Raw genomic sequence first — 23,437 nt, 5'->3', positions numbered from 1 at the left:
GAACCTTAGAAGCCCGAGATTATGCTTATCGAGACCATACGGCAGCTATCGTTAATGTAACTGATCATAAAGGTAAAGCTAGTTGCTTATCTTGCTACGATCGGCCATATCTCAAGGTTGCCAGACCAATCGGCTTGCAGCTTCGAGCTCGAAAGATCCGGTAACAAACCGACGATCGTTTGCTGTTCTAACCCAAACAGAAAAGAAATCACCAGATTGAGGAGAGCTTCGCATTTTATTTTTATTTCAGAGACCAGGAAAAAGAAAGAAAAAACGCTTGAATGAACTGCCTTGAACAACACCGCGCAGCCGTCGGACTGTCGGTCATTATTTTGTTGGCTGCCTCGCTATGGGCCATTTATCCCATTCAAACCCCGTCGGAGCTTCCAGACATATCAGCACGGATTGACAGTATTTTGAAAAATACACCATTGATTGATGGCCATAATGATTTTCCTTACCTCCTTCGGATTGAACTTCAGAACAAGATCAACGGCGATCGCTTCACGTTCCGGCAAGGTGCGAACTCAAAGGAACTTTTAAAAAATCACACATTGGTGATTTACTGATCAATTCTGCACTTAGGACTTGCTAGCCACACTGATCTCAAGCGCCTGCGACAAGGCCGGGTCGGAGGACAGTTTTGGTCTGTGTTCATGGAATGCCCCGACACGAATCATGTAGACGACCCAAGTCACATCGTACGCGATACGCTTGAGCAAATTGATGTCGCTCGGCGCTTTATAGAAGCAACACCCGAGCTGAAATTTTGTCCCACAGCTGCTTTTGCCGTGAAAGCTTTCAAAGCAGGCAAAGTAGCATCTATGCTGGGTGCAGAAGGGTTACATCAAACCGGATCCTCGATCGCAGTTATTCGCCAGTTGTGGGATCTAGGAGTGCGTTATATCACAGTCACTCATAACAGCGACAATGCCTACGCGACTGCAGCTGCTACGGTGACCGCTCTGGGAACCGAGTCCGATGCGGGACTGTCCTCATTCGGGGCGTTGGCTATCCATGAGATGAACCGTCTCGGTATGATGGTAGATCTATCCCATACCTCACACCAAACCATGAGACAAGTATTGGATATCACTCGATCGCCAGTGATGTTCAGTCATAGTACATGCTATGCCTTGGCAAAGAATTATCGAAATGCCCCTGACGATGTCATCAAGCGGTTAAAGACAAACGGCGGGGTTTTAATGGTGATGTTTGTGAAGAGGTTCTTGAACGCTACTCACCCAGAAAGTGCCGATGTCGAGACCGTGGTCGATCATATAATGCACATCGTCGAGTTAGCAGGTTGGGATCATGTCGGGATTGGAGGTGATTTTGATGGGACCGTCACTCTGGCGAATGGTATTCACTCAGTGGCGGATTATCCTAAATTAATCGAGGCTGTGATGCGAAGAGGAGCTACGGACAAGCAAATCAGGAAATTGATTGGCGAGAATATTCTGAGGTGAGTTTTTGATAAGTCGATGACTAGCTATAGCGCTGACAGTAGTAACCCCAGAGTCTGGAGTCAGAACGAGCAAAATGCAGAGAGATTTGCGAGCGAGAAGCCAATAGAGGATGTCTGGGAAGGCCGGAGTTGGTCGCGATGGAATAATCCTTTGCCGAATATGATCCCAGGGAACCCTGATCGGATACAGGCGCATGGCTATCCATAGGTGCTACTTGAAGCTATACGCGGTTTGGGCCAACTCTGCTCAATAAGATCTCTCGGTATTAAGCTACACTGTGAGCATAGAACAGGCCCCCATAAGTGTTTTTGAAGAACGAGTCATAGTGCCAGTGTACTCGTGGGACTGAAAATAACTACCACACGGTCAAGTTCGCGTCCATTTATTCGAAACTGTGTTCCTACAAGGCGGTTTGGTATAGTTTGATATAGCTTCATACATAACCAAAATATCTCTCTCAATAGATAAAGCATCGCAAGTTGATTGCGGGAACTTACTTAAATTTATGGAAAGCTATATCATATCCATAATCTCAATACCCCTGCAAGTGCTGGATCTGGTCATTTGCCTCATGTACCGCAGCTTTTTAGGACCATCGCGCCAACCGAGGTATACTGCGGGCAGAAAATCAGGAACCACATATTTAGTTTTATTATTACGGCTAATCATCTTAAACACTACATAGATATAGATGTTTTACTCAGACCTGATATATAGAAAAGAAGAAGAAAAAGAAGACAGAGTGTAAACATTTAGAAATATTAGTACCTTATACCCATAGATTCCTAATATCAAAACCCTTAAATAGCGAAGATATTAGATAGTATTTAGCCACTATTCATTAGAGGTTAGAAGGAGTTTAGGAAAAAAGTTCAAAGGAGATATGAAAAGATGTGAAAAAAGAGTATTAGAAAGAGAGGTAGAATACGTATAGTAAGATGGTCATGAAGCGACACTTGAAAGTACTATAGACATTTTAGATAGAATGTACACAATGAGTAATCTACCTAGGTATGCGGCGACGAAGCAGAGCCTACCATTAAGACGGTGACCAAAAAAAGTAGGCCAGGTTGGCGCGATGATCCTAAAAAACTGCCGTACTCATGTCTCTCAGTTGCCCACGGCCGTCGCATTCCTTTCGGCCAAACTACCCTGAGTCCGGAGCAACGAGGATCCAGGGGAAAACTTTTCATGAATCTTGAAAATATCCATGAAAACCTCATCTTTTTTTTGTGGATCTCTCCCATAGCCACCACCTCCAGGTGTATGAACGATGATATGATCGCCAGTATTCATGTGCGTCGTTGCCTTACCACCCAAGCTGATTGTTCTGCTCGTTCCATCGGGATACTTTCTCAGCCATAGGTTCACTCCACGCTGGCCTTCTTCACCCCCGGCCATGCCATACGGAGGGATAACACGTCTCTCAGATAGAATGGAGACTTGCATAGGTAATCGAAACTCGATGTCGCGGATACAGCCATCGCCACCACGATGCCGACCGGCACCACCACTTTCTTCGCGGATAGAGAACTCGTGGAGAATGACTGGGTAGCGCCGTTCAAAGATCTCAGGATCGGAAATGCGGGTATTGGTTATATGTGTGTGCACGCCACTTTCACCATCCCAGTCCGCACCAGCACCGGATCCACCAGCGATGGTCTCATAGTATCCGAACCCTTTGACTACTTCACCGGTGACTGGATTTGTGCCACCATAGCCAAATGTGAGATTGTTGCATGTTCCTTGTGACGCGGCAGCTGCACGGAAGGCTTTAAAGATCAAATCAACAATGCGTTGTGATGTTTCAACATTTGATCCGACGGTCGCTGCTTTGAGCGAAGGCGATAATAGTGTATTGGGTGGGCATATGAGCTTGATAGGCTTCAGACAGCCTTGGTTGAGAGGTATATCTGATGAGATCATCGATCGAAGGCAGTACTATACGGTTTGGTTAGAATGGTTTGCTCGTGTTCAAAGCTTTGATGTCTTGGACAAAAGTTTGCACTTACCATGATCCCAGAGTACATGATTGCTGGTGGACAGTTCAAATTGCCAAAATGCTCAGGCCCAGTCCCTGTGAAGTCGAACACTGCATCGCCCGTCTCTTGGTCTATCGTGATCTTCAATGCGAGAGGTGTTCCATCATCGATGTAATCGACAGCTTCCAAAGGTTGTCCTTCAAATCGCTGCGCGATGAGCTTGAGCAACCCACGCGTAGACTGGCTGGCATTCTCCTGGATTGCTTTCATATAGAACTCAACTACTGGCCAAGTATATTCCTTGATCAAGGACTGAATCAAATGGATGCCCTTGTTGTTTGATGCGATCGCGGCTTGAAGATCGGCAATATTGTCGCGCAGTGTGCGAGTGCCACTCGAACCCGGGTATGAAGCTGGGATATCAACCAGGATCTCGAGAAGGCCCGGCTCATCAAAGACTCCTTCTTTCACAATCTTGAAAGACTCCACCGCCGCACCTTCTTGCCAAAGCTCTGTTGAATTGGGGGGCATGGAACCAGGCTGAATGCCACCAATATCTGCATGGTGCCCTCTGTTGGCGACGAAAAATAGGATTTTTGTCGGGTTTTTGTCATCGTCAAAGACGGGGGTAGTGACTGTCAGGTCGGGCAGATGTGTACCACCAGCGCTAGGGTGGTTGCTGAGAATAACGTCGCCGGGTTTCAACTCTCCGGGCCCGTATCGGCGCGCTTGGTATGCGATGGCATAGCTCATGGAGCCCAAGTGCCCAGGAATGTGAGGGGCATTTGCGACGAGACTGCCCTCACCAGAAAAGACGGCACACGAATAGTCCAATCGCTCCTTGATGTTCACCGAAATTGAGGTTTTTTGCATGGTCTGGCCCATTTGCTCGGCAACACTCATGAATCGATGTCCGAACACGCTGAGCTGGACAGGATCCACTGCCTCGGTGCTGATCTCCGGCTTTTCTATTCCAGAGATCTCAATCACCACATGTTCGGACAAGATGACAGCTTCACTAGCAGGATCCACGACGATTGTTTGGGTTTTGTCGATGACCATAGCCGGCCCGCTGATACGCGTACCAACGGATAGATCCTTGAGTGAATAAAGACCGATATCGATCCAGCCGGTTTGCTCAAAATAGACCTTGATATTCCTTTCGGGAGGAACCGGGGTGGCAGGGGGCAAGTCTGCCAGTTTTTTCAATTCCGCGCAAGCGCTAGAAAGGGCAACATCCATACCCTTTCCAATACTCCGCACACGAACATCATCAATCAGGATATCCCGAGGCTGAGCAAATCCGAATTCTTGTTTATGGCGAGCGGCGAAAGCATCACCAAACTCTTCAAATTTGACCGGTTGGGGTATCATCAAAGCTGTGTCACTGCCCTGGTACCTCATGTTGAGGAATAACTCGTGGTAAATTTGCGACCTTGAAAATCCTTGGGAAACAAGTCCTGCAACACTCGCATCTTTCAATCTCTCAAACCTTTCTTGGAGTCTGGGGAAATTATCAACAGTGAAGGCAGCAGCTTCCGGCTCTTGGTTCTCAACCACCACATCCGCAAGAGCCATTCCGTAAGCAGATAGAATACTCGAGTATCTCGGGATCAGGGCTCGTCGGATACCAAGATCTCGTGCAATCGCAACAGCATGCTGACCGCCAGCTCCACCAAAGCAGCATAGATTGTGCGCAGCGGTCTCAAATCCTCGGCCTTCACTCAATGTTCGAATGGGGCGGGTCATGGTTGCATTTGCGATTGAGAGAAAACCTACTGCAACCTCTTCTGCAGTCAGCTGAGAAATTCCGTCTTTCTCTGCATTGATAGTGGACGTCAAGCAAGAAAACTTTTCCTTTACAATATCCATATCTAGGGGTCTGGGAAAGTAGTCGGGGATGATTCGTCCAAGGAAGAGATTAGCATCGGTCACGGTCAAAGGACCCCCTCGCCCGTAGCATGCTGGACCAGGATGAGCGCCTGCGCTATGAGGGCCGACTTTGAACAGGCCATTCTCCCAGAAGAGCATCGATCCTCCCCCTGCAGCGACGGTGTTGATATCCAGCTGTGGTGTCTGGATGGCAATTTGTGCAATTGTGCTTTCGAATATATGTTCCAGGGCCCCAGCATACCGAGCGACATCGGTACTTGTACCACCCACTGCATAGTATTAGATGCGATTCAAACACAAGATGTTTATCCTGGAATTTAAAAATGAGAACTTACTGTCAAATGCCAATATCGGTGTCTTGTCTTCAACATCATAGCACGTCCTGGACATACCAACTACACCACCAGCTGGCCCACTCAGCACTCCGCGCAAACCAGAAAAGTTTGCGATAGATGTAAGTCCTCCATCAGACTGGTTGACAAACACCTTCTTGGCATGCTCGTCTCTGAGTTCACCCTGGAAGCCTTTCCGGAATCCCGCCAAGTATTTCTGGGTCACCGGAGAAAGATAGGCATCTGCAACGGCCGATTGACTGCGTGGTACCAACTTTGCCATAGTTTGCAGCTCGGAGGAAACAGCCACTTTGAACCCAATCTCCCGAGCTACGGCAGCAACAGCAAGCTCGTGCTTTTGGAACGTATACGAGTGCATTAAGGCCACAGCTATAGAGCGATAGCCCTGGTTCCACAGCACGCAGAGGTCACTCCGAACGGCGTCGAGATCTGGCGTCTTCAATATCCGCACCGCTTCTCCTGTTAAACCCATGTGCAAATCTGAATCAGAATTGACATCAATGGGCTTAGGATCTTGGTCTTCTGAAAAACCTTCGATGGTGACTCGCTCATCGACTTCCACTACCGTCTCGTAGAGCTGGGCAAGACGTTGAACTGACAGATCGAAAATGTTGGGGCGAGCCTGGTTGCCGATTTTGAGTAGATCGCGGAAACCCTTCGTAATCAACAGGGCGACTTGTTCGCCTTTTCGCTCAAGCAGCGCATTTGTAGCAACCGTGGTGCCCATCCGGATGGACTCCACGGGAGTCAGGTCCAAAAGGGTCCCTCGAGGCACCGGAGAGCCACTTGCAGTTTCCAGAATCTGTCTAATACATTCTGTAGGTGCGTCATCGTATTCATCGGGAGATTCGGATAGGACTTTGAAGACGACATCAGAGGCATTTCCCGGGATTTGAGCCCAGGCATCCGTAAAAGTGCCCCCTCGATCGATAGCAATCCGGATCCCAGCTTTCGTCATGTTGTGTTTGTGTTTTCTGGATGTAAAAGTCAGTAGTTCCATCAGCAGTTTCGTGATGAACAACTGCTGTTTATAATGGCAGGGTACAGACTAAGGGGCAAGAAAATTGTAACTACTCCGCATTGTGAATCTCGGTACAAAAGCCGCCAGCCACTGGCTTGCATTGCAAAAGCTCATCAAGTGCACTATGTAATCGTAGATCCACTCGGCTTGCGGAGGTGAGGGCCGGGATAGCCAGGATCTCTGACCGGCAAGTCCAGCATGGAGCCGACCCCGCGCAGATCAAAGATAACACCAATAAAATACCATGCAGGCATATCAGCAAAAATAAGGATACCATACCTTATCCGTTCATGTAAAAAGAAAAAAAGCAATCACATTTTCTTTGCCGGACTCGAGCGCGAATCATGGCGGAAATGATGGCGAAAATCCCGACGGTCCTGCTGGTCGAATCTAGCGTCCAGGAAATCGACCATGTTCGACGCCAGACTCTCTCCGAAAAAGTTACAATTCTAAGATATGACTGTGCTTCCGTCGACGTTTTTGTCGCTCGCCTTCAACCCGGCGGCCTGTATAGCAACATCTGCGCCATTGTCCGCACCGGATGGCTGAAAGCAGGGCCATATGCATCTCATCGTCTGTTCGCCAGCGAAGTCATCCCACACTTTCCTTCTAGCCTGAAACTCATTTGCTGTAGCGGCCACGGATATGATGCAGCCGATATCGACGCGTTAACGAATCGGGGAATCTGGTTCTGTAACACGCCAAATGCATGCACGGAGGCCGTCGCGAACACCGGGCTCATGTTGGTGCTAGAGACATTCCGCTATCTGAGCTTCGCACAGTGGTGTGCAAGATACGATTGGCAGAAGAGTCGAGAGCTGGGCTTGAGGGCAGTTGATCCAGCCGGGATGGTGCTGGGTGTGGTCGGTCTGGGTGACATTGGGCTTGCGATTGCCGAAAAGTGCCAAAATGCACTGGGGATGAAAATTGCTTATCACGGCCCGAAAAGGAAAGAGGAAGCAGAAGCGAGGCTGGGGGGTGGTGTGCAGTACTATGCTGATCTAATAAGCATGACTTCAGTTGTTGATTGCATTGTTATTGCTGCACCATACACCCCGAGTACGCACCATCTCCTGTCCCAGAAACAGTTCCAGGTGGCCAAAGGCACTGGCCTCCGAGTGGTGAATATTGCGCGTGGGAAGATGATTGATGAAGATGCCTTGGTATTTGCTCTCGAGGTGGGCAAAGTGGTTGGCGTAGGACTGGATGTGCACGAAAACGAGCCAGTGGTTCACGAGAAACTGAAAGAGAACTGGATGGTGACTTTGCTGCCTCATATCGGAGTTTGTTCCAGGACGAGTTGGACCAATTTTGAAAGACAAACCTGGGACAATCTAGAATCGTTCTTACGGACCGGAAAGCCCGTATGCCCCGTGAACATGATTAAAGGACCTTATGCTATGTTCCAACTCAAATGAAAGATTCGTGTTGTATTCAGCGAGAGTATGAAAAATGAAGGAGAAACTTCACCGCGCCTTTGAGATTCTCACCCGACTTCTCACCTAGACTTCCGCAAAGCCCAACTTTGAGTCTAAGGTCCGGGCTCGAAAACCCGACCCGCAACGAGCTGGGGGTCGAACTTCTTAGGCTCGACCCGGACCCCGGCTCGTAGGCGGGGGGGGTTTCGTCGAGCCCCCTGGTGTTTTCACCTTGCTGACGGGCCGTAACACCACAGAAAGCGGTATGAAATAGTGGAGCCGCTACGCTACACGATCTATCAGCCCCGAGAGTGCCGACATGAACTAGTGGAGACAGCTAGGACATTAAAAGAATAGAGGTGGGGCTTATTTACGGAATCACTCGGTCGTATAATCATGTTCAGCGCGATTCATACTATTGGTCGCTAAAAATGAGGATGTCAGTAGTAAATTTTGAAAATCCAGCCAGTCTTGCGATCAGACCTAATAATATCGATGGTAATTGCTTTTGCTGGTGTAAGATGTTGGGTTTCATTCATTGTGAGCAAGGGTGCTAAGAAAGATCTGCAATGCATTAAGAGCTCCAAAGTATTGAGCTATTTGTCTTGTTAGGCCAATTATACTTCGTTTTGACACGCTCTAGAGGATGGCGTCACACGGTGGGAATTACATTGCTTTGCTTTTTTTTAGCCCGTCCTGTGGTTTCTTGTCATTCTTTTCTTTATCCTAGACACTTCCATCAATTACTGGGCCATTATCTCAACCTTAGCCATCAAATATGGTACTCGAAAGTGAGCCCCTAGGCCATCGCTGGCGCTCCTCGAGGATCTTCATTCTATTTGTTGTGATTCTTGCTCTATTCTGCGGTGAGATCCCAAGCAGCTGTTCTTTCTTCTTTTCTAATGATCCACCCAGAAACCTTTCTCTATAGCTTTCCTGTGCCGATATTGAGCTATATGATCGAGGACCGCCTACACATTGATCCTTCCCAAACTCAAAATATCACCACAGCATTGCTTAGTTTGCATGGGTTTATAGCACTTATATCCGCCCCCATTATTGCCCACTTTGCAGACAAATCTTCGAGTCGAAAATTTCCACTCTTGATAAGTCTGGCAGGATGTTTTGTTGGAACAGTCTTGCTAAGTTTGACTCCTTCAGGTATTCGCTACCCTCGATACTGTCTTCTCGATCCACACTAACCATAGAAACATAGTACCGGCTCTTTTCGCGGGACGCATTATACAGGGTATCGCGGGGTCTGCTACATGGATTATAGGATCTGACACAATGACCGACCATGTAGAGGTAGGTAATCTTGGGAAGCTCTATGGACTTTCTATGTCCTTTGTGAGTGCCGGCGTTGTTGCGGGTCCTGCAATTGCCGGTACCGTCTTGGAGTTGGCGGGATACTGGCCTGCCTGGTCTGTCGCCTTAGGCCTCCTTGCCCTTGATATCATAATGCGGTTTATCATGATTGAAACCCCCAAGTCGTCGTCCACTGGTCGCGAGTCCTCAACCCTCCACCCATCGGATACCACTGCATCTAATTCAGAGACTTCCGCTCTACTGGCTAATGATGCTTTCGCTCATCCACCCAACACATTGGATTACATTGCTAAGACACATGACGAGCACACCCAGAAAGGCGGTTTCTACCGAATCATGCTTTCAGATGCCCGTGTCATTAGCGGTCTTTCGAGTACTATCCTCAGCTCTTCCATCCTAGCTAGCTTTGACGCGACACTTACTCTTCACCTACGTGATGCCTTCGGTTGGGGAAGTATGGCTGTAGGGATGATGTTTTTATCCCTACAGCTACCATCGATATGCTTAGGCTCTTTAGCCGGATGGCTGCGGGATCGGGTTGGATTGCGTTATCCCACTGCAATAGGATGGACTCTGTTCGCTCCTATCATGTGGCTTCTCGGCGTGCCTGGGTCAGACAAATTCCCATTTGGCTCTACAACAAATGGAGAGGGGTTATTCATTTTTGCTGTGATTGCTTTCGGCGTGGTTACCCCGCTTGTGCGTGGAGCCGGCTATCTACAGCTCTCTAGTAAGAATCCTACATCTCCTATACACTCTACCTACTAATGGTTTTTTGAATTGCAGTTGTACTAAATGAACTTCAAGCTCAAAACCCTAAGGTATTTGGCCAACATGGGGGTAGTAACCGCGTCTTTGCGTTACAAGATATAGCACTTAGCCTGGGGCTAATGATCGGGCCATTGATCTCTGGATCCTTGACCCAAGCTGTTGGTTACTACTGGATGAGCTGTACTCTCGGTAAGTGTCCTTTCCATCTGCTTTGCTCCACCTGCTAACGGTACAACTTATAGCCATGCTGTGCATTGCTTCTTCTATCGCTTCTATAAATTGTCTGAGTTCCAAGCTTGTGACCAAAAGTGAAAGTAATAGCAAATGAATCTGATCTCGTTGGAGTTCAGGGAATCACTGTGTACAAAGCAGTCTTCATTGCAAGTTATCGAAACAGTTTGCCTTAGCTTCTTCTATATTTTGGTTCTTAGGCTTGACAAGGACTCGGAGCTTGCTACACTAAATCAAGCAAGAAGACTTCTCGCGGTACCTCATTTTAAAGTCTCGCCTACCGCTAAACGCCAATTTCTCCACGCAATACAGTAAATTTTGAAAAGATTCAAAGGTCACCTCAAGGCAGCTCATAAAATTGTCGCAGATCATTTAATCAACTATTTATTAGGATGATATTTCCCATGAAGAAAATGAGTCCGGTTCCGGTACCGAATGGACATTTTGCATACCCTACACAGTAACACTTGAGTAGCTTTTGGAGGGTAGTCTGGGGGCAGCTAACGTCCTAGAAGGTTCTAGCAAGATTTCAAAATCTCAACGGCATGGGGTGGGTTTGAATACTCCAGAATCATGATGGATCTTGTAGTAACCGGGCCGACCCGCTCTGAACTGACCAGATCAGATCAAATACGACACAGACTCGCAGAGTCGAAGTTTTTTCTACTTAGACCTGGAGTGTATCAAGGTATCAGGGACTGCACGTGATCTCAGAACTGGTTGGAGGTAGACCTCGCCAAACGCGGGTTTGGGTTGGGTTTTCACTTTAGTCTACCCGCCCACGGGTAACCCACGCGGGTTTTGGCCTTGATGAACCCGCCCATGGGTTCTTGGCGGATACCCATGGGCAACCCAAAATACCCAAAAACGTGTATAAATCGTGATAAAAACCGATAACTCATCTAGTGTTATTTTGGTATTTAACTTTGGTCATGCTTTTGAGTGGGCGTTACAGTATGGCTTTGTCTGGTCGTTATCACATGATATATATATACATTGGTTCAGAGGGCTATCTTCACCCCTACATTCTTTCTGCGCTGCATGGTGCCCACAGCCAATTCAATGAGTTCATGAGAATGTTTTCTATTCCAAGCTTTCTCGCTCCTCTATCATTCCTTCTCACGATCCAATCGTGTTCAGCTTTCAGGTTCTTCTATCCCCTACGCCGACCGCAAGAACACGGTTTCCACCCTCGGGGCCATCGACTACACCGAAGAAGACTTTAACAGCAGTGAGAAAATCCAGGCCATGGGATTAGTGGGAAACGGGAACTGGACCAAGACAGCACGACGCCGGCCAGCAACAGTTTCGATCGCCCTTCCATCTCATCGGTTAACTACTTCTAAGACGACTTGGAAATATCCGTGCTCGACGACGTGGACATTTCGGCACGCCCTCCTCAACACGTTGCTAACCAGTTTGTCGACGGCTATTTCCATATAGTGCATCCTGCCTTCCCGATCGTTAGCATGACGACGTTTCTCAGACAGTATAACTCCTTCTATACGAATCCTAAAGTGCGACCTAGAAAACGATGGCTAGCGGTGTTAAATTTAATATTTGCTATTAGAGCGAGACACTGGCTGCTGATGGACTTCCCACCCTACCCGGACGCGGATAGCTATTTGCTATATTTTTCGCGAGCATAGCGACTCGGCATCGAGAATGTGGCGTTGCTTTCACACCTAAACCTATAGTAGGTCTAAGTTAAGGGTTTAGCCGCCTTCTATCTTCTGTCTGTTGGTTAAGTTAATAGGTATGGTTTTCTACACGTAATCTTCTTGCGAGATTTGATGTCTGACCAATGTTTATATTTTTATCTAGATTATAGAGAATCCTTTGTATCGCGATCCGATCGGCCGTGGCTATAGGGCTTAACCTCCGTAGCGAGAGTAAAAGTTTAAAAAATAAGTTCTACGATCAAAAAAGGACTAGAACCTTTATCGGGACCTATGACTTCACCTTTAAAACGGCGAATTCATCGATCTTATGATATGTATGTTCGCGGCTTTGTTATAGCCAGGCCAGAAGTCTTTCTCGACATGTTTGACCTTGTCAAGTCTGCCTGGATATCACAACTTTCAGAGGTTAACCTACCGCTTGCTATACATACAATTTTCACCACTTTGCACCAATTTCAACCCCAATTTTAACCACTCAGCTAGCTTCTTAAAATATGAAACTCTCTCATATTAAATAAATAAGCAATTCTCTATTCAATGCAATTTAAACTCTATCAATTGGCCTAATGTTGGTGGGGAAATCCCGGGTTGAAAATGTCGGTTGTACCACCCAGTAGCGCCAGCCTCTACGCCATACTGTTTAATATTGGCTGTAGAAGACCCATTTGCAAAAAAAGAAATAACAATTGTTTTTGAAATTTTGATCTATCGTAAATTTGTTTCTGTAGTGACCCTTGCTGATATTTCATTAAATGCCAAGCTCTTTCGCTAGAATTGATGCATGAATAGTGTATATCAGGATGACGAAACACTATCATCAAAAACAGGTTCTCCAGCAAATCACTAGTCTGCTGCATGTTGTCGGCTATGCGCTCTCAGCTGAAATGGCCCCTGTACATTTTGGCCAGTCCGACAAGTCTGTAGCGTTCTTATGGATATACGGAGTAGATAGAACCATTTCTCACAGCTAGTCGGCGCGTCACGACTTGGCGCTGATGCACGCGTCTAGCCTCTAATATCCGCCGGGAATTGGCCAGATCTGGCAAATATTAGAAATTTCAAGTGGTCAGCTATATATCCTCCGCTGCTAATCGGGCATTTTGATTGTAGTCGCCTATTGCATCATGAGATTTCCTACCTCCACACGCTTCCAGCAAATCCACGCCCCATTGAATGGGCATGGTTATGAGCCTGTCGCATCATACAAGCCAGACAAAATTGCTGATACTCAGGATCATGAGTTCCTTCAATCCAGCCTCCAGCAACTATGTCCTGCAGAGCTGTGGCCTAGCAACTCTCATACTAGCTGCTGTCCACGCCCGATCTTCGTCAGCCCCCAGCACCAGGAACGAGTGAGGAATATACACCAAGCCCTAGTCCTCGCTATTACGGATATCGTCGATAGATGGTGGACCGACCCCGTGGCGCGATTGCCGGAGCGTATGCCGTTGTCGGAGCCAGAGGAGGATCTGCTCAGAGTATGTTCCCTTGGCGAGAGATGATATATAAATCATTAATCCGAATCTATATCTACAGTGGATGGATGCTCAGCCTGACGTCGTACTGCCCCATTACAGAGGACGCTTGGGCTCATGGCGACCGGACTTTCTCATTGAGCAGGACAGCGCTGGTGACGAGAACTTTCGCATCAGCGAGATAAACGCCCGCTTCTCGTTCAACGGGCTCATGCACGAGGCGTACGCGCAACAGGCCCTGCAAGACATCGGGATCAGCGGCGGACGCAATGGCCTCGTGGGAACGACAGACATTTCCAAGGTACGATGCGGGCCACGCGCAGACGGTCGATGCTAACAGCTTATAGATAGCCGGGGCGTTGCTGCGTCTCTTCCAGCCAAGTCAGCCGCTGCACCTGCTCAAGGGAAAAGAAGCGGGCATGGATATCCATATGTTTGTGGATTTTGTCCGGCGTCATCTAGGACTGACTCCGCGGTTCATAACGCCTGAGCATCTTAGATTGGTCCCAGATCCTCACTCCACGGGGCACGTCAAGCTCTGCTGCGTGGTAGACGAAAATGCCAGTCCCCAGATCCCGACCCTGGTAAACAGCGAGGGGGAAGTCCTGGAAGAGATCCAGCAAGTCGGACTAGAGTTGCATCAGCATGAGCTCCTCAGTCTGCAGCCTGAAATACTGCGTCAGCTCAGTCTCCGCTGTTTCAACGATCTGCGCACCGTCCTGCTTGTCCACGACAAGCGAATGCTCGGCATTGTCAGAGATGAACTCAGACATTTGGTCGCCAGAGACGTGCTGACCCCTTTTCAGGCCAGCTCCCTGCACCAAGGCATCGCAGAGACACTACTCCCGGGATCGCCGGAGCTGATGGCCCTCCTGCAGCGCTGTCGGGGCTCCCCCACCCTCAAGGCTGAGTACATCCTCAAGCCGATCCGTAGTGGCAAGGGGGATGGCATCGTCTTCGGAGATGACCTGAACGAAGCGGAGTGGGTATCGCGTCTAGAGGGTCTGAGATGCCCCGCGCTGCATCCAAGCGGTAGCACGTATGTTGTCCAGCGCAAGATCAGTCCTCTTCTGTACGATGTCATGCTCCGGGCGTCGGGCACCAAGACGCGATATCCCCTCGTTGGGACGTACCATTCCATTGATGGAGAATACTTGGGATTTGGGGTCTGGCGCAGTAGCGCAGACCGAGTGGTCGCCATCAGCCATGGAGGTGCATGGATGTGCTCTGTGATGCATCGCGATTGATATTTCCTCTAGCCTTTAGTGTTCAATATTAGTGTAGCTCGAATGCATGGACAATTATTGGCGTAACGGTATTACCACCGCGAACGAATTGAAGCCTCCCATACTCTTGCGTGCTTACATCGACCAATCTTGATTCCAATCGGACAGTGGTATTCTGCGTCTCGATTAATAGATCGAGCCCATAGACCGGTCAGACAGAGACAGGAAGAGGAGACTGGGGTTCCACTGCATCTGAGAAAATCTGCCCGGCATATGACATAGATTGGTTCGATTCAAAATTCTGGGCATCGTGACTCAGCTGATGGTCTCACCACCGCAGCAAGCCCATTTGGAATTGGTGAGCCGTGAAAATGCAACTAGATACGCAGCTAAAAAGATCTATCTCGTGCATCCTCGCTTCAATTAGTATGGAGAGTTGTCCACTGCAGTATTTAGCAGGGCAAAAGACCAAACCGGGCCAGATCAACTTCGACTTGGAGCAGTAGTTCCACCGAGCTGGAGTTAGTCAAGTAATTTGATAAAATAGACCATAGAGGTAACTATATAAATTAATCGACGTCAGGGTGTTTCCCGGTCGTACTGCACCTATTTGGAGAACATATCTCACAATGAAACGATTCATCCGCAATCTGGGTTCCACTGCTCGTAAGTCCAGCACCGGAAGATGTCCTGATGAAGACTAATTCCATCCAGATCTATCTCCCTCTGTGCCAAACCTGATAGCAAGTAAATTGAGCTGCGCCAATCAGCCGCACCATGTTAGCCATGTTGCGCAGGCCCTTCGGGAGAGCGGCATCTTGAAGGTTAGCCTCCAATTCACAGACGACACCAGCGAATATCTTCACAAAGTCCTCCTAAGCCTTCATAAATACCACGGCCACGGCCTCCCAATCACTCATAGCGCATCCCGGGGCTGGTTCTGGGACGTGCGCCCTGACCTCACCACAATCCAAAGTCAAAATCACCAGGCCCGATCCGAGACCATGCAGGAGTTCCCCTGGCATACCGACTGCAGCTACGAGGAATCGCCCCCGCGATTCTTCGCGCTGCAGGTAATCCAGCCCGATCGTCGCGGCGGTGGTACCCTATCCGTCATGAACGTCGAACGCCTCAGCCATTTACTCTCCGCGACGGCCACCGCCGCCCTCCTCAAACCGCACTTTCGCATCACCATCCCGCCCGAGTTCATTAAAATTGACACCCAGCGCTATATAATCGGTAGCATCATGGCGGCCAGCGAGTCTGGGCGGCCCGGTATGGTGCGCTTCCGCGAAGACATAGTCACCCCGTTGAGCGACGAAGCCGCCAAGGGTCTCGAAGAGCTCAAGCAGTGTCTGCGCGGCCTGGATATGCAGGAAAATGCCCTGCATCTCACCCCTGAACACATGCCCCGGGGATCGATTGTGCTCATGGACAATCACCGCTGGCTGCATGCGCGCAACGCAGTCCGGGATCCTGAACGCCACTTACGCCGGATTCGGTGGAATGCCCGTCCCTTTCCTGCAGCTTGTTCTTAGCTACGCTTCAGCGTAGAAACTAGTGGTCTTAGTTGAGTAATAGAATCGCTTCGGGCCAAGATGAGGCGAGATGCAGCGCAGGTCACAGCTATACGCTGTGGATCTTGCATTCTTGTTTCCTCGCCTCCATCACACCGCTAGAGAGAAATAAGAAAAGAAAAATCGAAATAAATCAAAATGAGAGCAATTTCCCCTACTACACAGTTAGACCCATGCATATCTGATGTAGATCCGCCACCTCGCATCATTAGGCATATTTCGTTAAAGAGATGTCACATTTCTCACCGCTTTTTGGATGCAGGGATGTTAGACACCTCCGCTCTAACCCTCATCCTTCCACGTTCATGTAGCTTAGTTTACGACCTGAAGCTATTTCCACCGTTGGATGTGGCAGATTTGAGATGAGAATTGCTGCTACAGATGGATGCTAGTGGAAATGCTCCACTATTTGTCATTCACCAACATAGTGCAGAGTCGCTGGTAGCGTACACTAGCCAGAAATCTCTGTCAGACTGTTAAGACAATATGATGATGCCTTCCCGTGGCGTCAGGTGTTATTTCCCGCCGGGGGGAACAAATTGAACCAGCTGTCATTATGCGGTGTCCGGTGTGAGGCGCGACCACAAAGTCCGGGGCCAAGATGGTGGCTGGAGGCATATAAAATGCCATGAGACCATCCTTAGCAAAATCGGCGTCGGTGATCGATCCTGAGTGTAACGTAAGACAGGTGCGAAAGATCTGTCACTTGTCCTACACCTCGCTTTTGCCGTCACAACGGTAATACCCGACATACAATGTGGAGGCAATTCCCGCTGTTGGTCAGCTAGTTCAGATCTATCACCTGTGTTTTTAAGTATCTTCATATAATTGAGGTTTGAGGTTTGAGCTTTATCAATCTGCAGCTACTCTCCGAAGTTGCACAATGGCGTGTGACCAATATGGGCAAACGTTATCTTCAATATTTGCATTGTGGCAGAGCCGAGCTGAAAGATGCAACTGTAACTAGTGGCGATGCTCCACCATTTATCATGCGTCAGAATATGTGATACCCACGCTGCTAAGGCTCTGATATTAGTCCCTTGATTAAAGTACACTCCGCCAGATTGTAAGCACGAATGCTTCGGACTGTACCTACACTGTGCTACACACTCTGTGCATGTATCCGATCCGTTCCCCATGGGCAACAACGCATATTCTTTATCTGAAGTGCTAAGGGTTGCAAAGATCCATCCTTTCTACGACCGCAATGTGGAATACCCTCCAGGTCCGGACACGATCCAGGGGGTCCTCGAACGAGCTGCGGCGGATTCTAGGGGACCAGATCTTGATGCTTTCTCATTGCTTCAGAAGGAAGACTTGTGAGTATACCGCTACTATATGCTATCCCACTCATCACCTAATCTTCCTCTAGATATGAAGTCATTAAGCGTCTTACCAATGATCTGAATCCGCAAAATCACTACCGGCGTAGCGCCTACATCAGTACTACTGGAGGGGGCTCGGGTGGTCTACCCCTAATGTTTGCGACGGAAAGTAAGGAGAACCGCACCCAGAGACAGGTGTTTGGTACGCTGATGAAGACCTGCGGCATGGTCGAGTCCCAAGACTGGGTTCTTACGATGCATACTTCAGGGTATCTTTACCGGTATGCGTCCCTGACAAAGAGAGCAGGACCCGAGCAATAGCGACTGATCGTTTTCTACAGATCCCTCGACCTCATTAGCGAGCTCTTCGAGAATGCAGGAGCTTCAGTTCTCTGTGCTGGGAGTCGCATGACGCCTGCTGAAGTTGTCCAGGCTCTGGTGAACTACCATGCCAATGTATTGACTGGCGACAGCAGCCAAATCATCCAAATCATGCACCACATCTCCACCCTTCCTAGCATCGAAAGGAAGCAGATCAACCTCAACAAAGTGATCTACACCTCCGAGCCTCTTACCGAGGTCCAGCAAACTCATATTCTCACCATCTTGGGTCCAGTCCAGATCTTTTCAGTCCTAGGAAGCGCCGAAGCAGGCCCATACGGGCTCAGCAACCCAAAACTCACTGGCGAACATACTCCCCCAGGCACACGAGACTTCATTATAGACACAAGGCTTGTTCACATTGAGATCCTGGACCCATCCGTACTCGACCCTACATCCCGTAGAACGCCGATGCCCGAGACCGAACCGGGCATTATCGTGATGACCTCATTGCAGCGCCTCCGCAACCCGTTGGTGCGCTATATCACAGGCGATATTGGATCTCTGCATCCCATGCCAGAGGCTGCCATTGGAGTCATTCCAGATGTTGAACGGCCGCACTTCCGTGTCCTCCGTCTAATGGGCCGGGACCGCCGGTTCAGTTTCAAATGGTACGGCGAGCATTTCGAATTTCACAATATCACGAGTCTGATGCAGACGGCGAACTCGGGCATCTTGCAGTGGCAGGTTATTCTGGGTTGTCTGGACTCGGCTCCCCAGGCGACTCTGGAGGTTCGCCTGCTTCGTGCTGCGGCGATTGAGCATGTCATTCCTAAAGAGGAGCTGGTTCACTTGGTGGAGGAGTTCTTCTATGTGTTTCCTGAAAACAGATCCTTGTTTTCTATTACCTTCCTCGACAGACTGGAAGGGTTTGAGAGAAGTAGCACGGGAAATAAGGTCATGAATTTTGTGGATCGATTTAATTAGTGATTTTCTATACGTGTAAGGGTCACAGGAATGTAAATTTTGGCAGTCCATCGAAAGAGGTTCTTATTAATTATCCCGAACGTCGCACGAGACATGAGAAAGCCCCTCGTCTCTTTATCTCTTTATAATTATTTCTAAATTATCATTGGCTCCTCCACCGGCTTATTTCTGACCGCACATTCAATCTTCCCTAGAATATCCGGAGTCCACCTCGGCACCACCTCCAAAGCTCGCACATTTTGCCTGGCCTGATCAATACAAGACGCGCCAGTGATCATACAGGAGACTCGCGGATTCACCAAGATCCATGCTAATGCCAGCCTCGCCGTCGGGACCTGCAATTCCTCGGCAATTTCTTTCAACGCCGCAACTCGACCCAACTCCCTCCCCCACGTCTCATCGCTGAAGCTCTGTCTAAGCTCCCTGACAACTGCGGACTGCGACTCTACCAACCGACTTCCCGCTGGCGGCACCTGTACATCGTTATACTTGCCTTTCAGGATTCCCTGCTTTAGCGGCGAGAAGACCGTCATGCCTTGTCCACGTGTCTCGTAAAGCCGAGCGTATTCCACCTCTAACCGCGCGCGGGTCAAAAGGTTGTACTCGGGCTGTTCAGCAGCAGGCCCAACGAGCCCCAGCCTGTCTGCGACGTGCCATGCATCTGTAATCTCTTGCGCGCTCCATTCTGAAGTACCCCAGTAGAAGGCCTGTCCCGTACAAATGAGGTGGTTGAATCCGCGAACTATTTCTTCTATTGGTGTATGTGGATCTGGACGGTGCGCGTACACGATGTCTACATATTGGAGATCCAAGCGGCGAAGAGAGCATGCCATTCCCTCGATTATGTGTTTGCGCGAGAGGCCCATATTGTTGATAGGATTGAAGTCAGAGGGTCCGTCGGAGGGCAGCCTGATGTTCGCTCTCAAGATTTGTCCAGGGATTCCTCATCTCGTTTGCAAATCCACCGGGACACGGCCCAATATTTCCGCTTCATGTGACAGGTCATACTGCAAGCACGTCCTTCCGGTGGGTCAAAGGTGGACTAGCCTGCAGGATGCTGTACGACTATCACCGTGCAGGTAGGACATGCAGGCTTGGCTGTATATTTCCCGACTAGCCCTATTCATGTTAGATCGAAATATAACATCTGTGCGCTAAGGTCTGAATATGTATTGCTTTCATCCGCACACATTAAGTCTTTCTCAGCAAGCCAGGATTGCAACACAAAACAACACCGAGCCTCACCTTCAGTCAATAGACTCGACAACATGTCTAGACAGCACCCTCTTCAGAATGTCACTGCGTCAGAGATCCGCCGGGCAGCGGCCGTTGTGCAAGGCTGCGCAAAGGTTAGAGGTAGCCTAGCGTCGATCAGATTTAAATACATCACACTCCATGAGCCTCCAAAGGCCCTGTTGATGCCATACCTAGATGCAGAAAGCGATGGTGTCCCAGTTGAGTCGAGGCCGTTTGTACCACGACTAGTTGCAGCATTATACGCGGACGAGAATACCGGGGAGGCATTTGAGAGCATTGTGAGCCTGGACAGTGAGACCGAGGTGGACGTTGTCAAGCTACTTGTCGGACAACAGGCTCCTGTCGACGGGTAAGCTAGACGGATAATCCAATGTTCTCAAGTAAGACTAATTCACCGTACTAGCGGCCAACCGCGACATTTCATCAAGACAATCCTCAACGACTCCTCCGTCGTGGAAGCCATTGCTAAGCTAAAGCTCCCCACCAATGCTAAAGTATACTGTGACCCGTGGTCGTACGGGGCAGATAAGTTCTCCGACATAAATACGCGCGCCCAGATCCAGGCATTTCTATATGCCTGCACCTCCTCCCATTTGGAAGCCAACCAGTATGCCTTCCCGTTACCTATATCTCCTGTTCTTGATGTCAGTGAGAATAGGGTCATTCGAATCGACACCCTGGCCACGGGTGGTGCCGAGGATGGTCTCAAGCACAATACGGCGCCTGACGAACCACTAGCTCACTGTCGGGCTAAGGAGTATCATCCGGACTTGCTCGAATTGCCCACGAGGACAGGTCTCAAGCCACTACATATTGTCCAGCCGGAGGGCCCAAGCTTTACCGTCTCTGATGGGAATCTTGTGCAATGGCAGAAGTGGCGATTCCGGGTTGGATTTCACTACCGCGAAGGGCTGACTATCCACGACGTCCGCTATGATGGGAGAAAAACCTTCTACCGGCTCAGCATGAGTGAGATGACAGTGCCCTATGGAGGTAAGTTCCTTCCATATGCACATCAGCATGTTAATACAATCCTCTTCTTAATCTAATAGCCTGTAGATCCACGATCCCCGTACCACCGGAAGCAGGCATTTGATATCGGCGACGCAGGTGCAGGAGCGTGTTCAAATGTCCTCGGTCTTGGGTGTGACTGCCTAGGCCTGATCCACTACTTCAATGGATGGTTAGCCGACGAGAACGGCGAGCCCCAGGAGTCTCGCAACGCGATCTGCATGCATGAGCAAGACTCCGGAATCGGGTGGAAGCACAGCAATCGGCGGACCGGAGTGGCATCCATCACACGAGGACGGACTCTGGTTCTGCAAAACATTCTCACTCTCATGAACTACGAATATATCTTCGCGTGGATATTTCACCAGAACGGGACGGTGCAGTTCGAAACCCGCGCGACGGGAATTTTGTCGACGGCGCTGATCGACGAGGGCAAGCACAGCCCCTGGGGCAATGTAGTGGCGCCGGGTGTTCTGGCTCAGAACCACCAGCATCTGTTCTGCCTGCGCATCGATCCAATGATCGATGGCGTGCGCAATACCCTAGTGCAGGAAGACTCAGTTGTTCTTCCGGAGACGGATGAGAAAAATCCCTTTGGCAACGCTTGGAAGGTGGAGAAGAGCATCTTTGAGAAGTCCACTTTTGCCGACGCGGCACCGGAGAAGAACCGGGTGTTTAAAATCATTAATGAGAGCCATTGCAATCGCGTATCGGGTAACCCGGTGGGATACAAACTGGCTCCTCTCCCGTCACAGATGCTTCTTGCTGGAAAGACCTCGGTAACCCGCCAGCGCGCGCGCTTTGCTGAGCATCATATCTGGGTGACAAAGTATCGTGATGGGGATCTGTGGGCAGGTGGACGGTGGACGGAGCAGAGCGTGAAGGAGGTAGACGGCGTTTTTGATTACGCAGCGCGGAATGAGAACGTCAAGAATGAGGATATTGTCATCTGGCATACACTTGGAATGACGCATACCGCCACTCCCGAACAGTTTCCGGTCATGGGGGTCGAAACCCTCTCAGTTTCTCTGAAGCCGGCAGATTTCTTTGAGTATAACCCTGCCTTGGACGTTCCTCAGAGTACGCAGGAGATTAACAAAAGCGTCCAAGTTTCAGGGACCATGTGCCAGTCCTGTTAATTATTACATGCTCTTCGCCCACCACATATGATATATCTGGTCCTAAGACTGTCTACGAAGAATTGAATAGTATCTACATTTCGGCTGAAGGACACAAGTAAATGAATGCGAACCTCGAATGGAGTGACGTGTTGAATAGATTTATCCTGTCCTCTCCTCTTTTCTGCGCATTCATTTCCACTTAGGCTGTCATTCTTCTCCCTATAGCGAAGTCTATGTGTTGAGAGTACTTGGGGCTCAATACTTTCTTGCATCACCGTGCATGTCTAGGATTCTCCTATGCTGACGATACAAATGCGATGAGGACTGCAACGCCAAATATCGAATCCGATCAAGTTACCATCTATGGCATGATATGTGCTGACAAGAGGATACCGAGTCCTTTTGTCCAGACGCTTTCAATGCAACATTATAGAGACGAGCAGTGATGCGGCGCTGTATCACATAGGTACCTCCCAGTCCCAGAGTTAGACTCTGTAGTGGAAGCGGGCCGCAATGCAGCTCCAACAAGGTACATCAACCCTTCCCTCAGTCCACTGATTGAGCGCGGTAATCAGCCGGGCAGATACCTCCACTCAGCTCAGCTCAGCTCGCCCCAACAGCGGTTCGGGTATGCATTTAATATGCAATCTCTGCCATTTCTAGAATGATAAACACCCTCTCTGGTCTCCTAACATAGGCACTACAGCATCAAATTATTCGTGTGGCTGTTATCTTGCCAAGACTATGTGAGGCCAGAGCAGGTGGATAAACTACCCGGTCAAGAATATGGCGTAGCTGAAAAGCATAGATCGCTCCTTGTTGAGAAAGTCTCAAGAAGATCCCTCAACTTGCTCCTCTGCACATTGATCTGCGCGATCAAGTCATGCCTTGAACATCGATGGTCGATCGGCGTGTAGCAGAGCGGTGTGACGAACCCTCAGCCGCCAACAAGATACATAACTTTGTGCCAATGAAGTGAAGGAGGGCA

General features: G+C 49.2%; 9 protein-coding genes across 9 annotated transcripts; 7 read left to right on the top strand and 2 right to left on the bottom strand.

Moving 5' to 3' along the window:
- Nucleotides 1-281: 281 nt before the first annotated feature.
- On the top strand, nucleotides 282-1,676 carry N7471_003667 (dipeptidase; the record flags this gene model as incomplete). The annotated part of the gene is made up of 3 exons (XM_057276387.1): nucleotides 282-519; nucleotides 586-1,465; nucleotides 1,520-1,676. 3 exons carry the CDS (start codon nucleotides 282-284, stop codon nucleotides 1,674-1,676), a joined length of 1,275 nt encoding a protein of 424 aa, XP_057135997.1.
- A 903-nt stretch (nucleotides 1,677-2,579) lies between these two features.
- N7471_003666 (uncharacterized protein) lies at nucleotides 2,580-6,655 on the bottom strand (the record flags this gene model as incomplete). Its single annotated transcript, XM_057276386.1, has 3 exons — nucleotides 2,580-3,410; nucleotides 3,482-5,613; nucleotides 5,680-6,655. The coding sequence occupies 3 exons, from the start codon at nucleotides 6,653-6,655 to the stop codon at nucleotides 2,580-2,582; spliced, it is 3,939 nt and encodes a 1,312-aa protein (XP_057135996.1).
- A 407-nt stretch (nucleotides 6,656-7,062) lies between these two features.
- On the top strand, nucleotides 7,063-8,136 carry N7471_003665 (D-mandelate dehydrogenase-like dehydrogenase; the record flags this gene model as incomplete). The annotated part of the gene is made up of 1 exon (XM_057276385.1): nucleotides 7,063-8,136. The coding sequence occupies one exon, from the start codon at nucleotides 7,063-7,065 to the stop codon at nucleotides 8,134-8,136; it is 1,074 nt and encodes a 357-aa protein (XP_057135995.1).
- Nucleotides 8,137-8,914: 778 nt separating this feature from the next.
- On the top strand, nucleotides 8,915-10,548 carry N7471_003664 (uncharacterized protein; the record flags this gene model as incomplete). The annotated part of the gene is made up of 5 exons (XM_057276384.1): nucleotides 8,915-9,002; nucleotides 9,052-9,297; nucleotides 9,353-10,195; nucleotides 10,252-10,425; nucleotides 10,532-10,548. The coding sequence occupies 5 exons, from the start codon at nucleotides 8,915-8,917 to the stop codon at nucleotides 10,546-10,548; spliced, it is 1,368 nt and encodes a 455-aa protein (XP_057135994.1).
- A 2,725-nt stretch (nucleotides 10,549-13,273) lies between these two features.
- Nucleotides 13,274-14,871, top strand: N7471_003663 (uncharacterized protein; the record flags this gene model as incomplete). The annotated part of the gene is made up of 3 exons (XM_057276383.1): nucleotides 13,274-13,627; nucleotides 13,686-13,925; nucleotides 13,972-14,871. 3 exons carry the CDS (start codon nucleotides 13,274-13,276, stop codon nucleotides 14,869-14,871), a joined length of 1,494 nt encoding a protein of 497 aa, XP_057135993.1.
- Nucleotides 14,872-15,479: 608 nt separating this feature from the next.
- Nucleotides 15,480-16,388, top strand: N7471_003662 (uncharacterized protein; the record flags this gene model as incomplete). Its single annotated transcript, XM_057276382.1, has 2 exons — nucleotides 15,480-15,516; nucleotides 15,565-16,388. 2 exons carry the CDS (start codon nucleotides 15,480-15,482, stop codon nucleotides 16,386-16,388), a joined length of 861 nt encoding a protein of 286 aa, XP_057135992.1.
- Nucleotides 16,389-17,522: 1,134 nt separating this feature from the next.
- Nucleotides 17,523-19,118, top strand: N7471_003661 (uncharacterized protein). The gene is made up of 3 exons (XM_057276381.1): nucleotides 17,523-17,746; nucleotides 17,800-18,033; nucleotides 18,094-19,118. Exons 1-3 carry the CDS (start codon nucleotides 17,565-17,567, stop codon nucleotides 19,058-19,060), a joined length of 1,383 nt encoding a protein of 460 aa, XP_057135991.1. The 5' UTR covers nucleotides 17,523-17,564; the 3' UTR covers nucleotides 19,061-19,118.
- A 76-nt stretch (nucleotides 19,119-19,194) lies between these two features.
- N7471_003660 (uncharacterized protein) lies at nucleotides 19,195-19,926 on the bottom strand (the record flags this gene model as incomplete). Its single annotated transcript, XM_057276380.1, has 1 exon — nucleotides 19,195-19,926. The coding sequence occupies one exon, from the start codon at nucleotides 19,924-19,926 to the stop codon at nucleotides 19,195-19,197; it is 732 nt and encodes a 243-aa protein (XP_057135990.1).
- A 402-nt stretch (nucleotides 19,927-20,328) lies between these two features.
- Nucleotides 20,329-22,467, top strand: N7471_003659 (Copper amine oxidase N2-terminal; the record flags this gene model as incomplete). The annotated part of the gene is made up of 3 exons (XM_057276379.1): nucleotides 20,329-20,666; nucleotides 20,721-21,310; nucleotides 21,377-22,467. 3 exons carry the CDS (start codon nucleotides 20,329-20,331, stop codon nucleotides 22,465-22,467), a joined length of 2,019 nt encoding a protein of 672 aa, XP_057135989.1.
- Nucleotides 22,468-23,437: the final 970 nt, after the last annotated feature.

This window comes from Penicillium samsonianum (genome assembly GCF_028829775.1).
Source record: "Penicillium samsonianum strain IBT 33392 chromosome Unknown utg000003l_segment0_segment0, whole genome shotgun sequence".
Lineage (NCBI taxonomy): Eukaryota > Fungi > Ascomycota > Eurotiomycetes > Eurotiales > Aspergillaceae > Penicillium > Penicillium samsonianum.
This window is presented reverse-complemented; position numbering and strand designations above follow the sequence as displayed.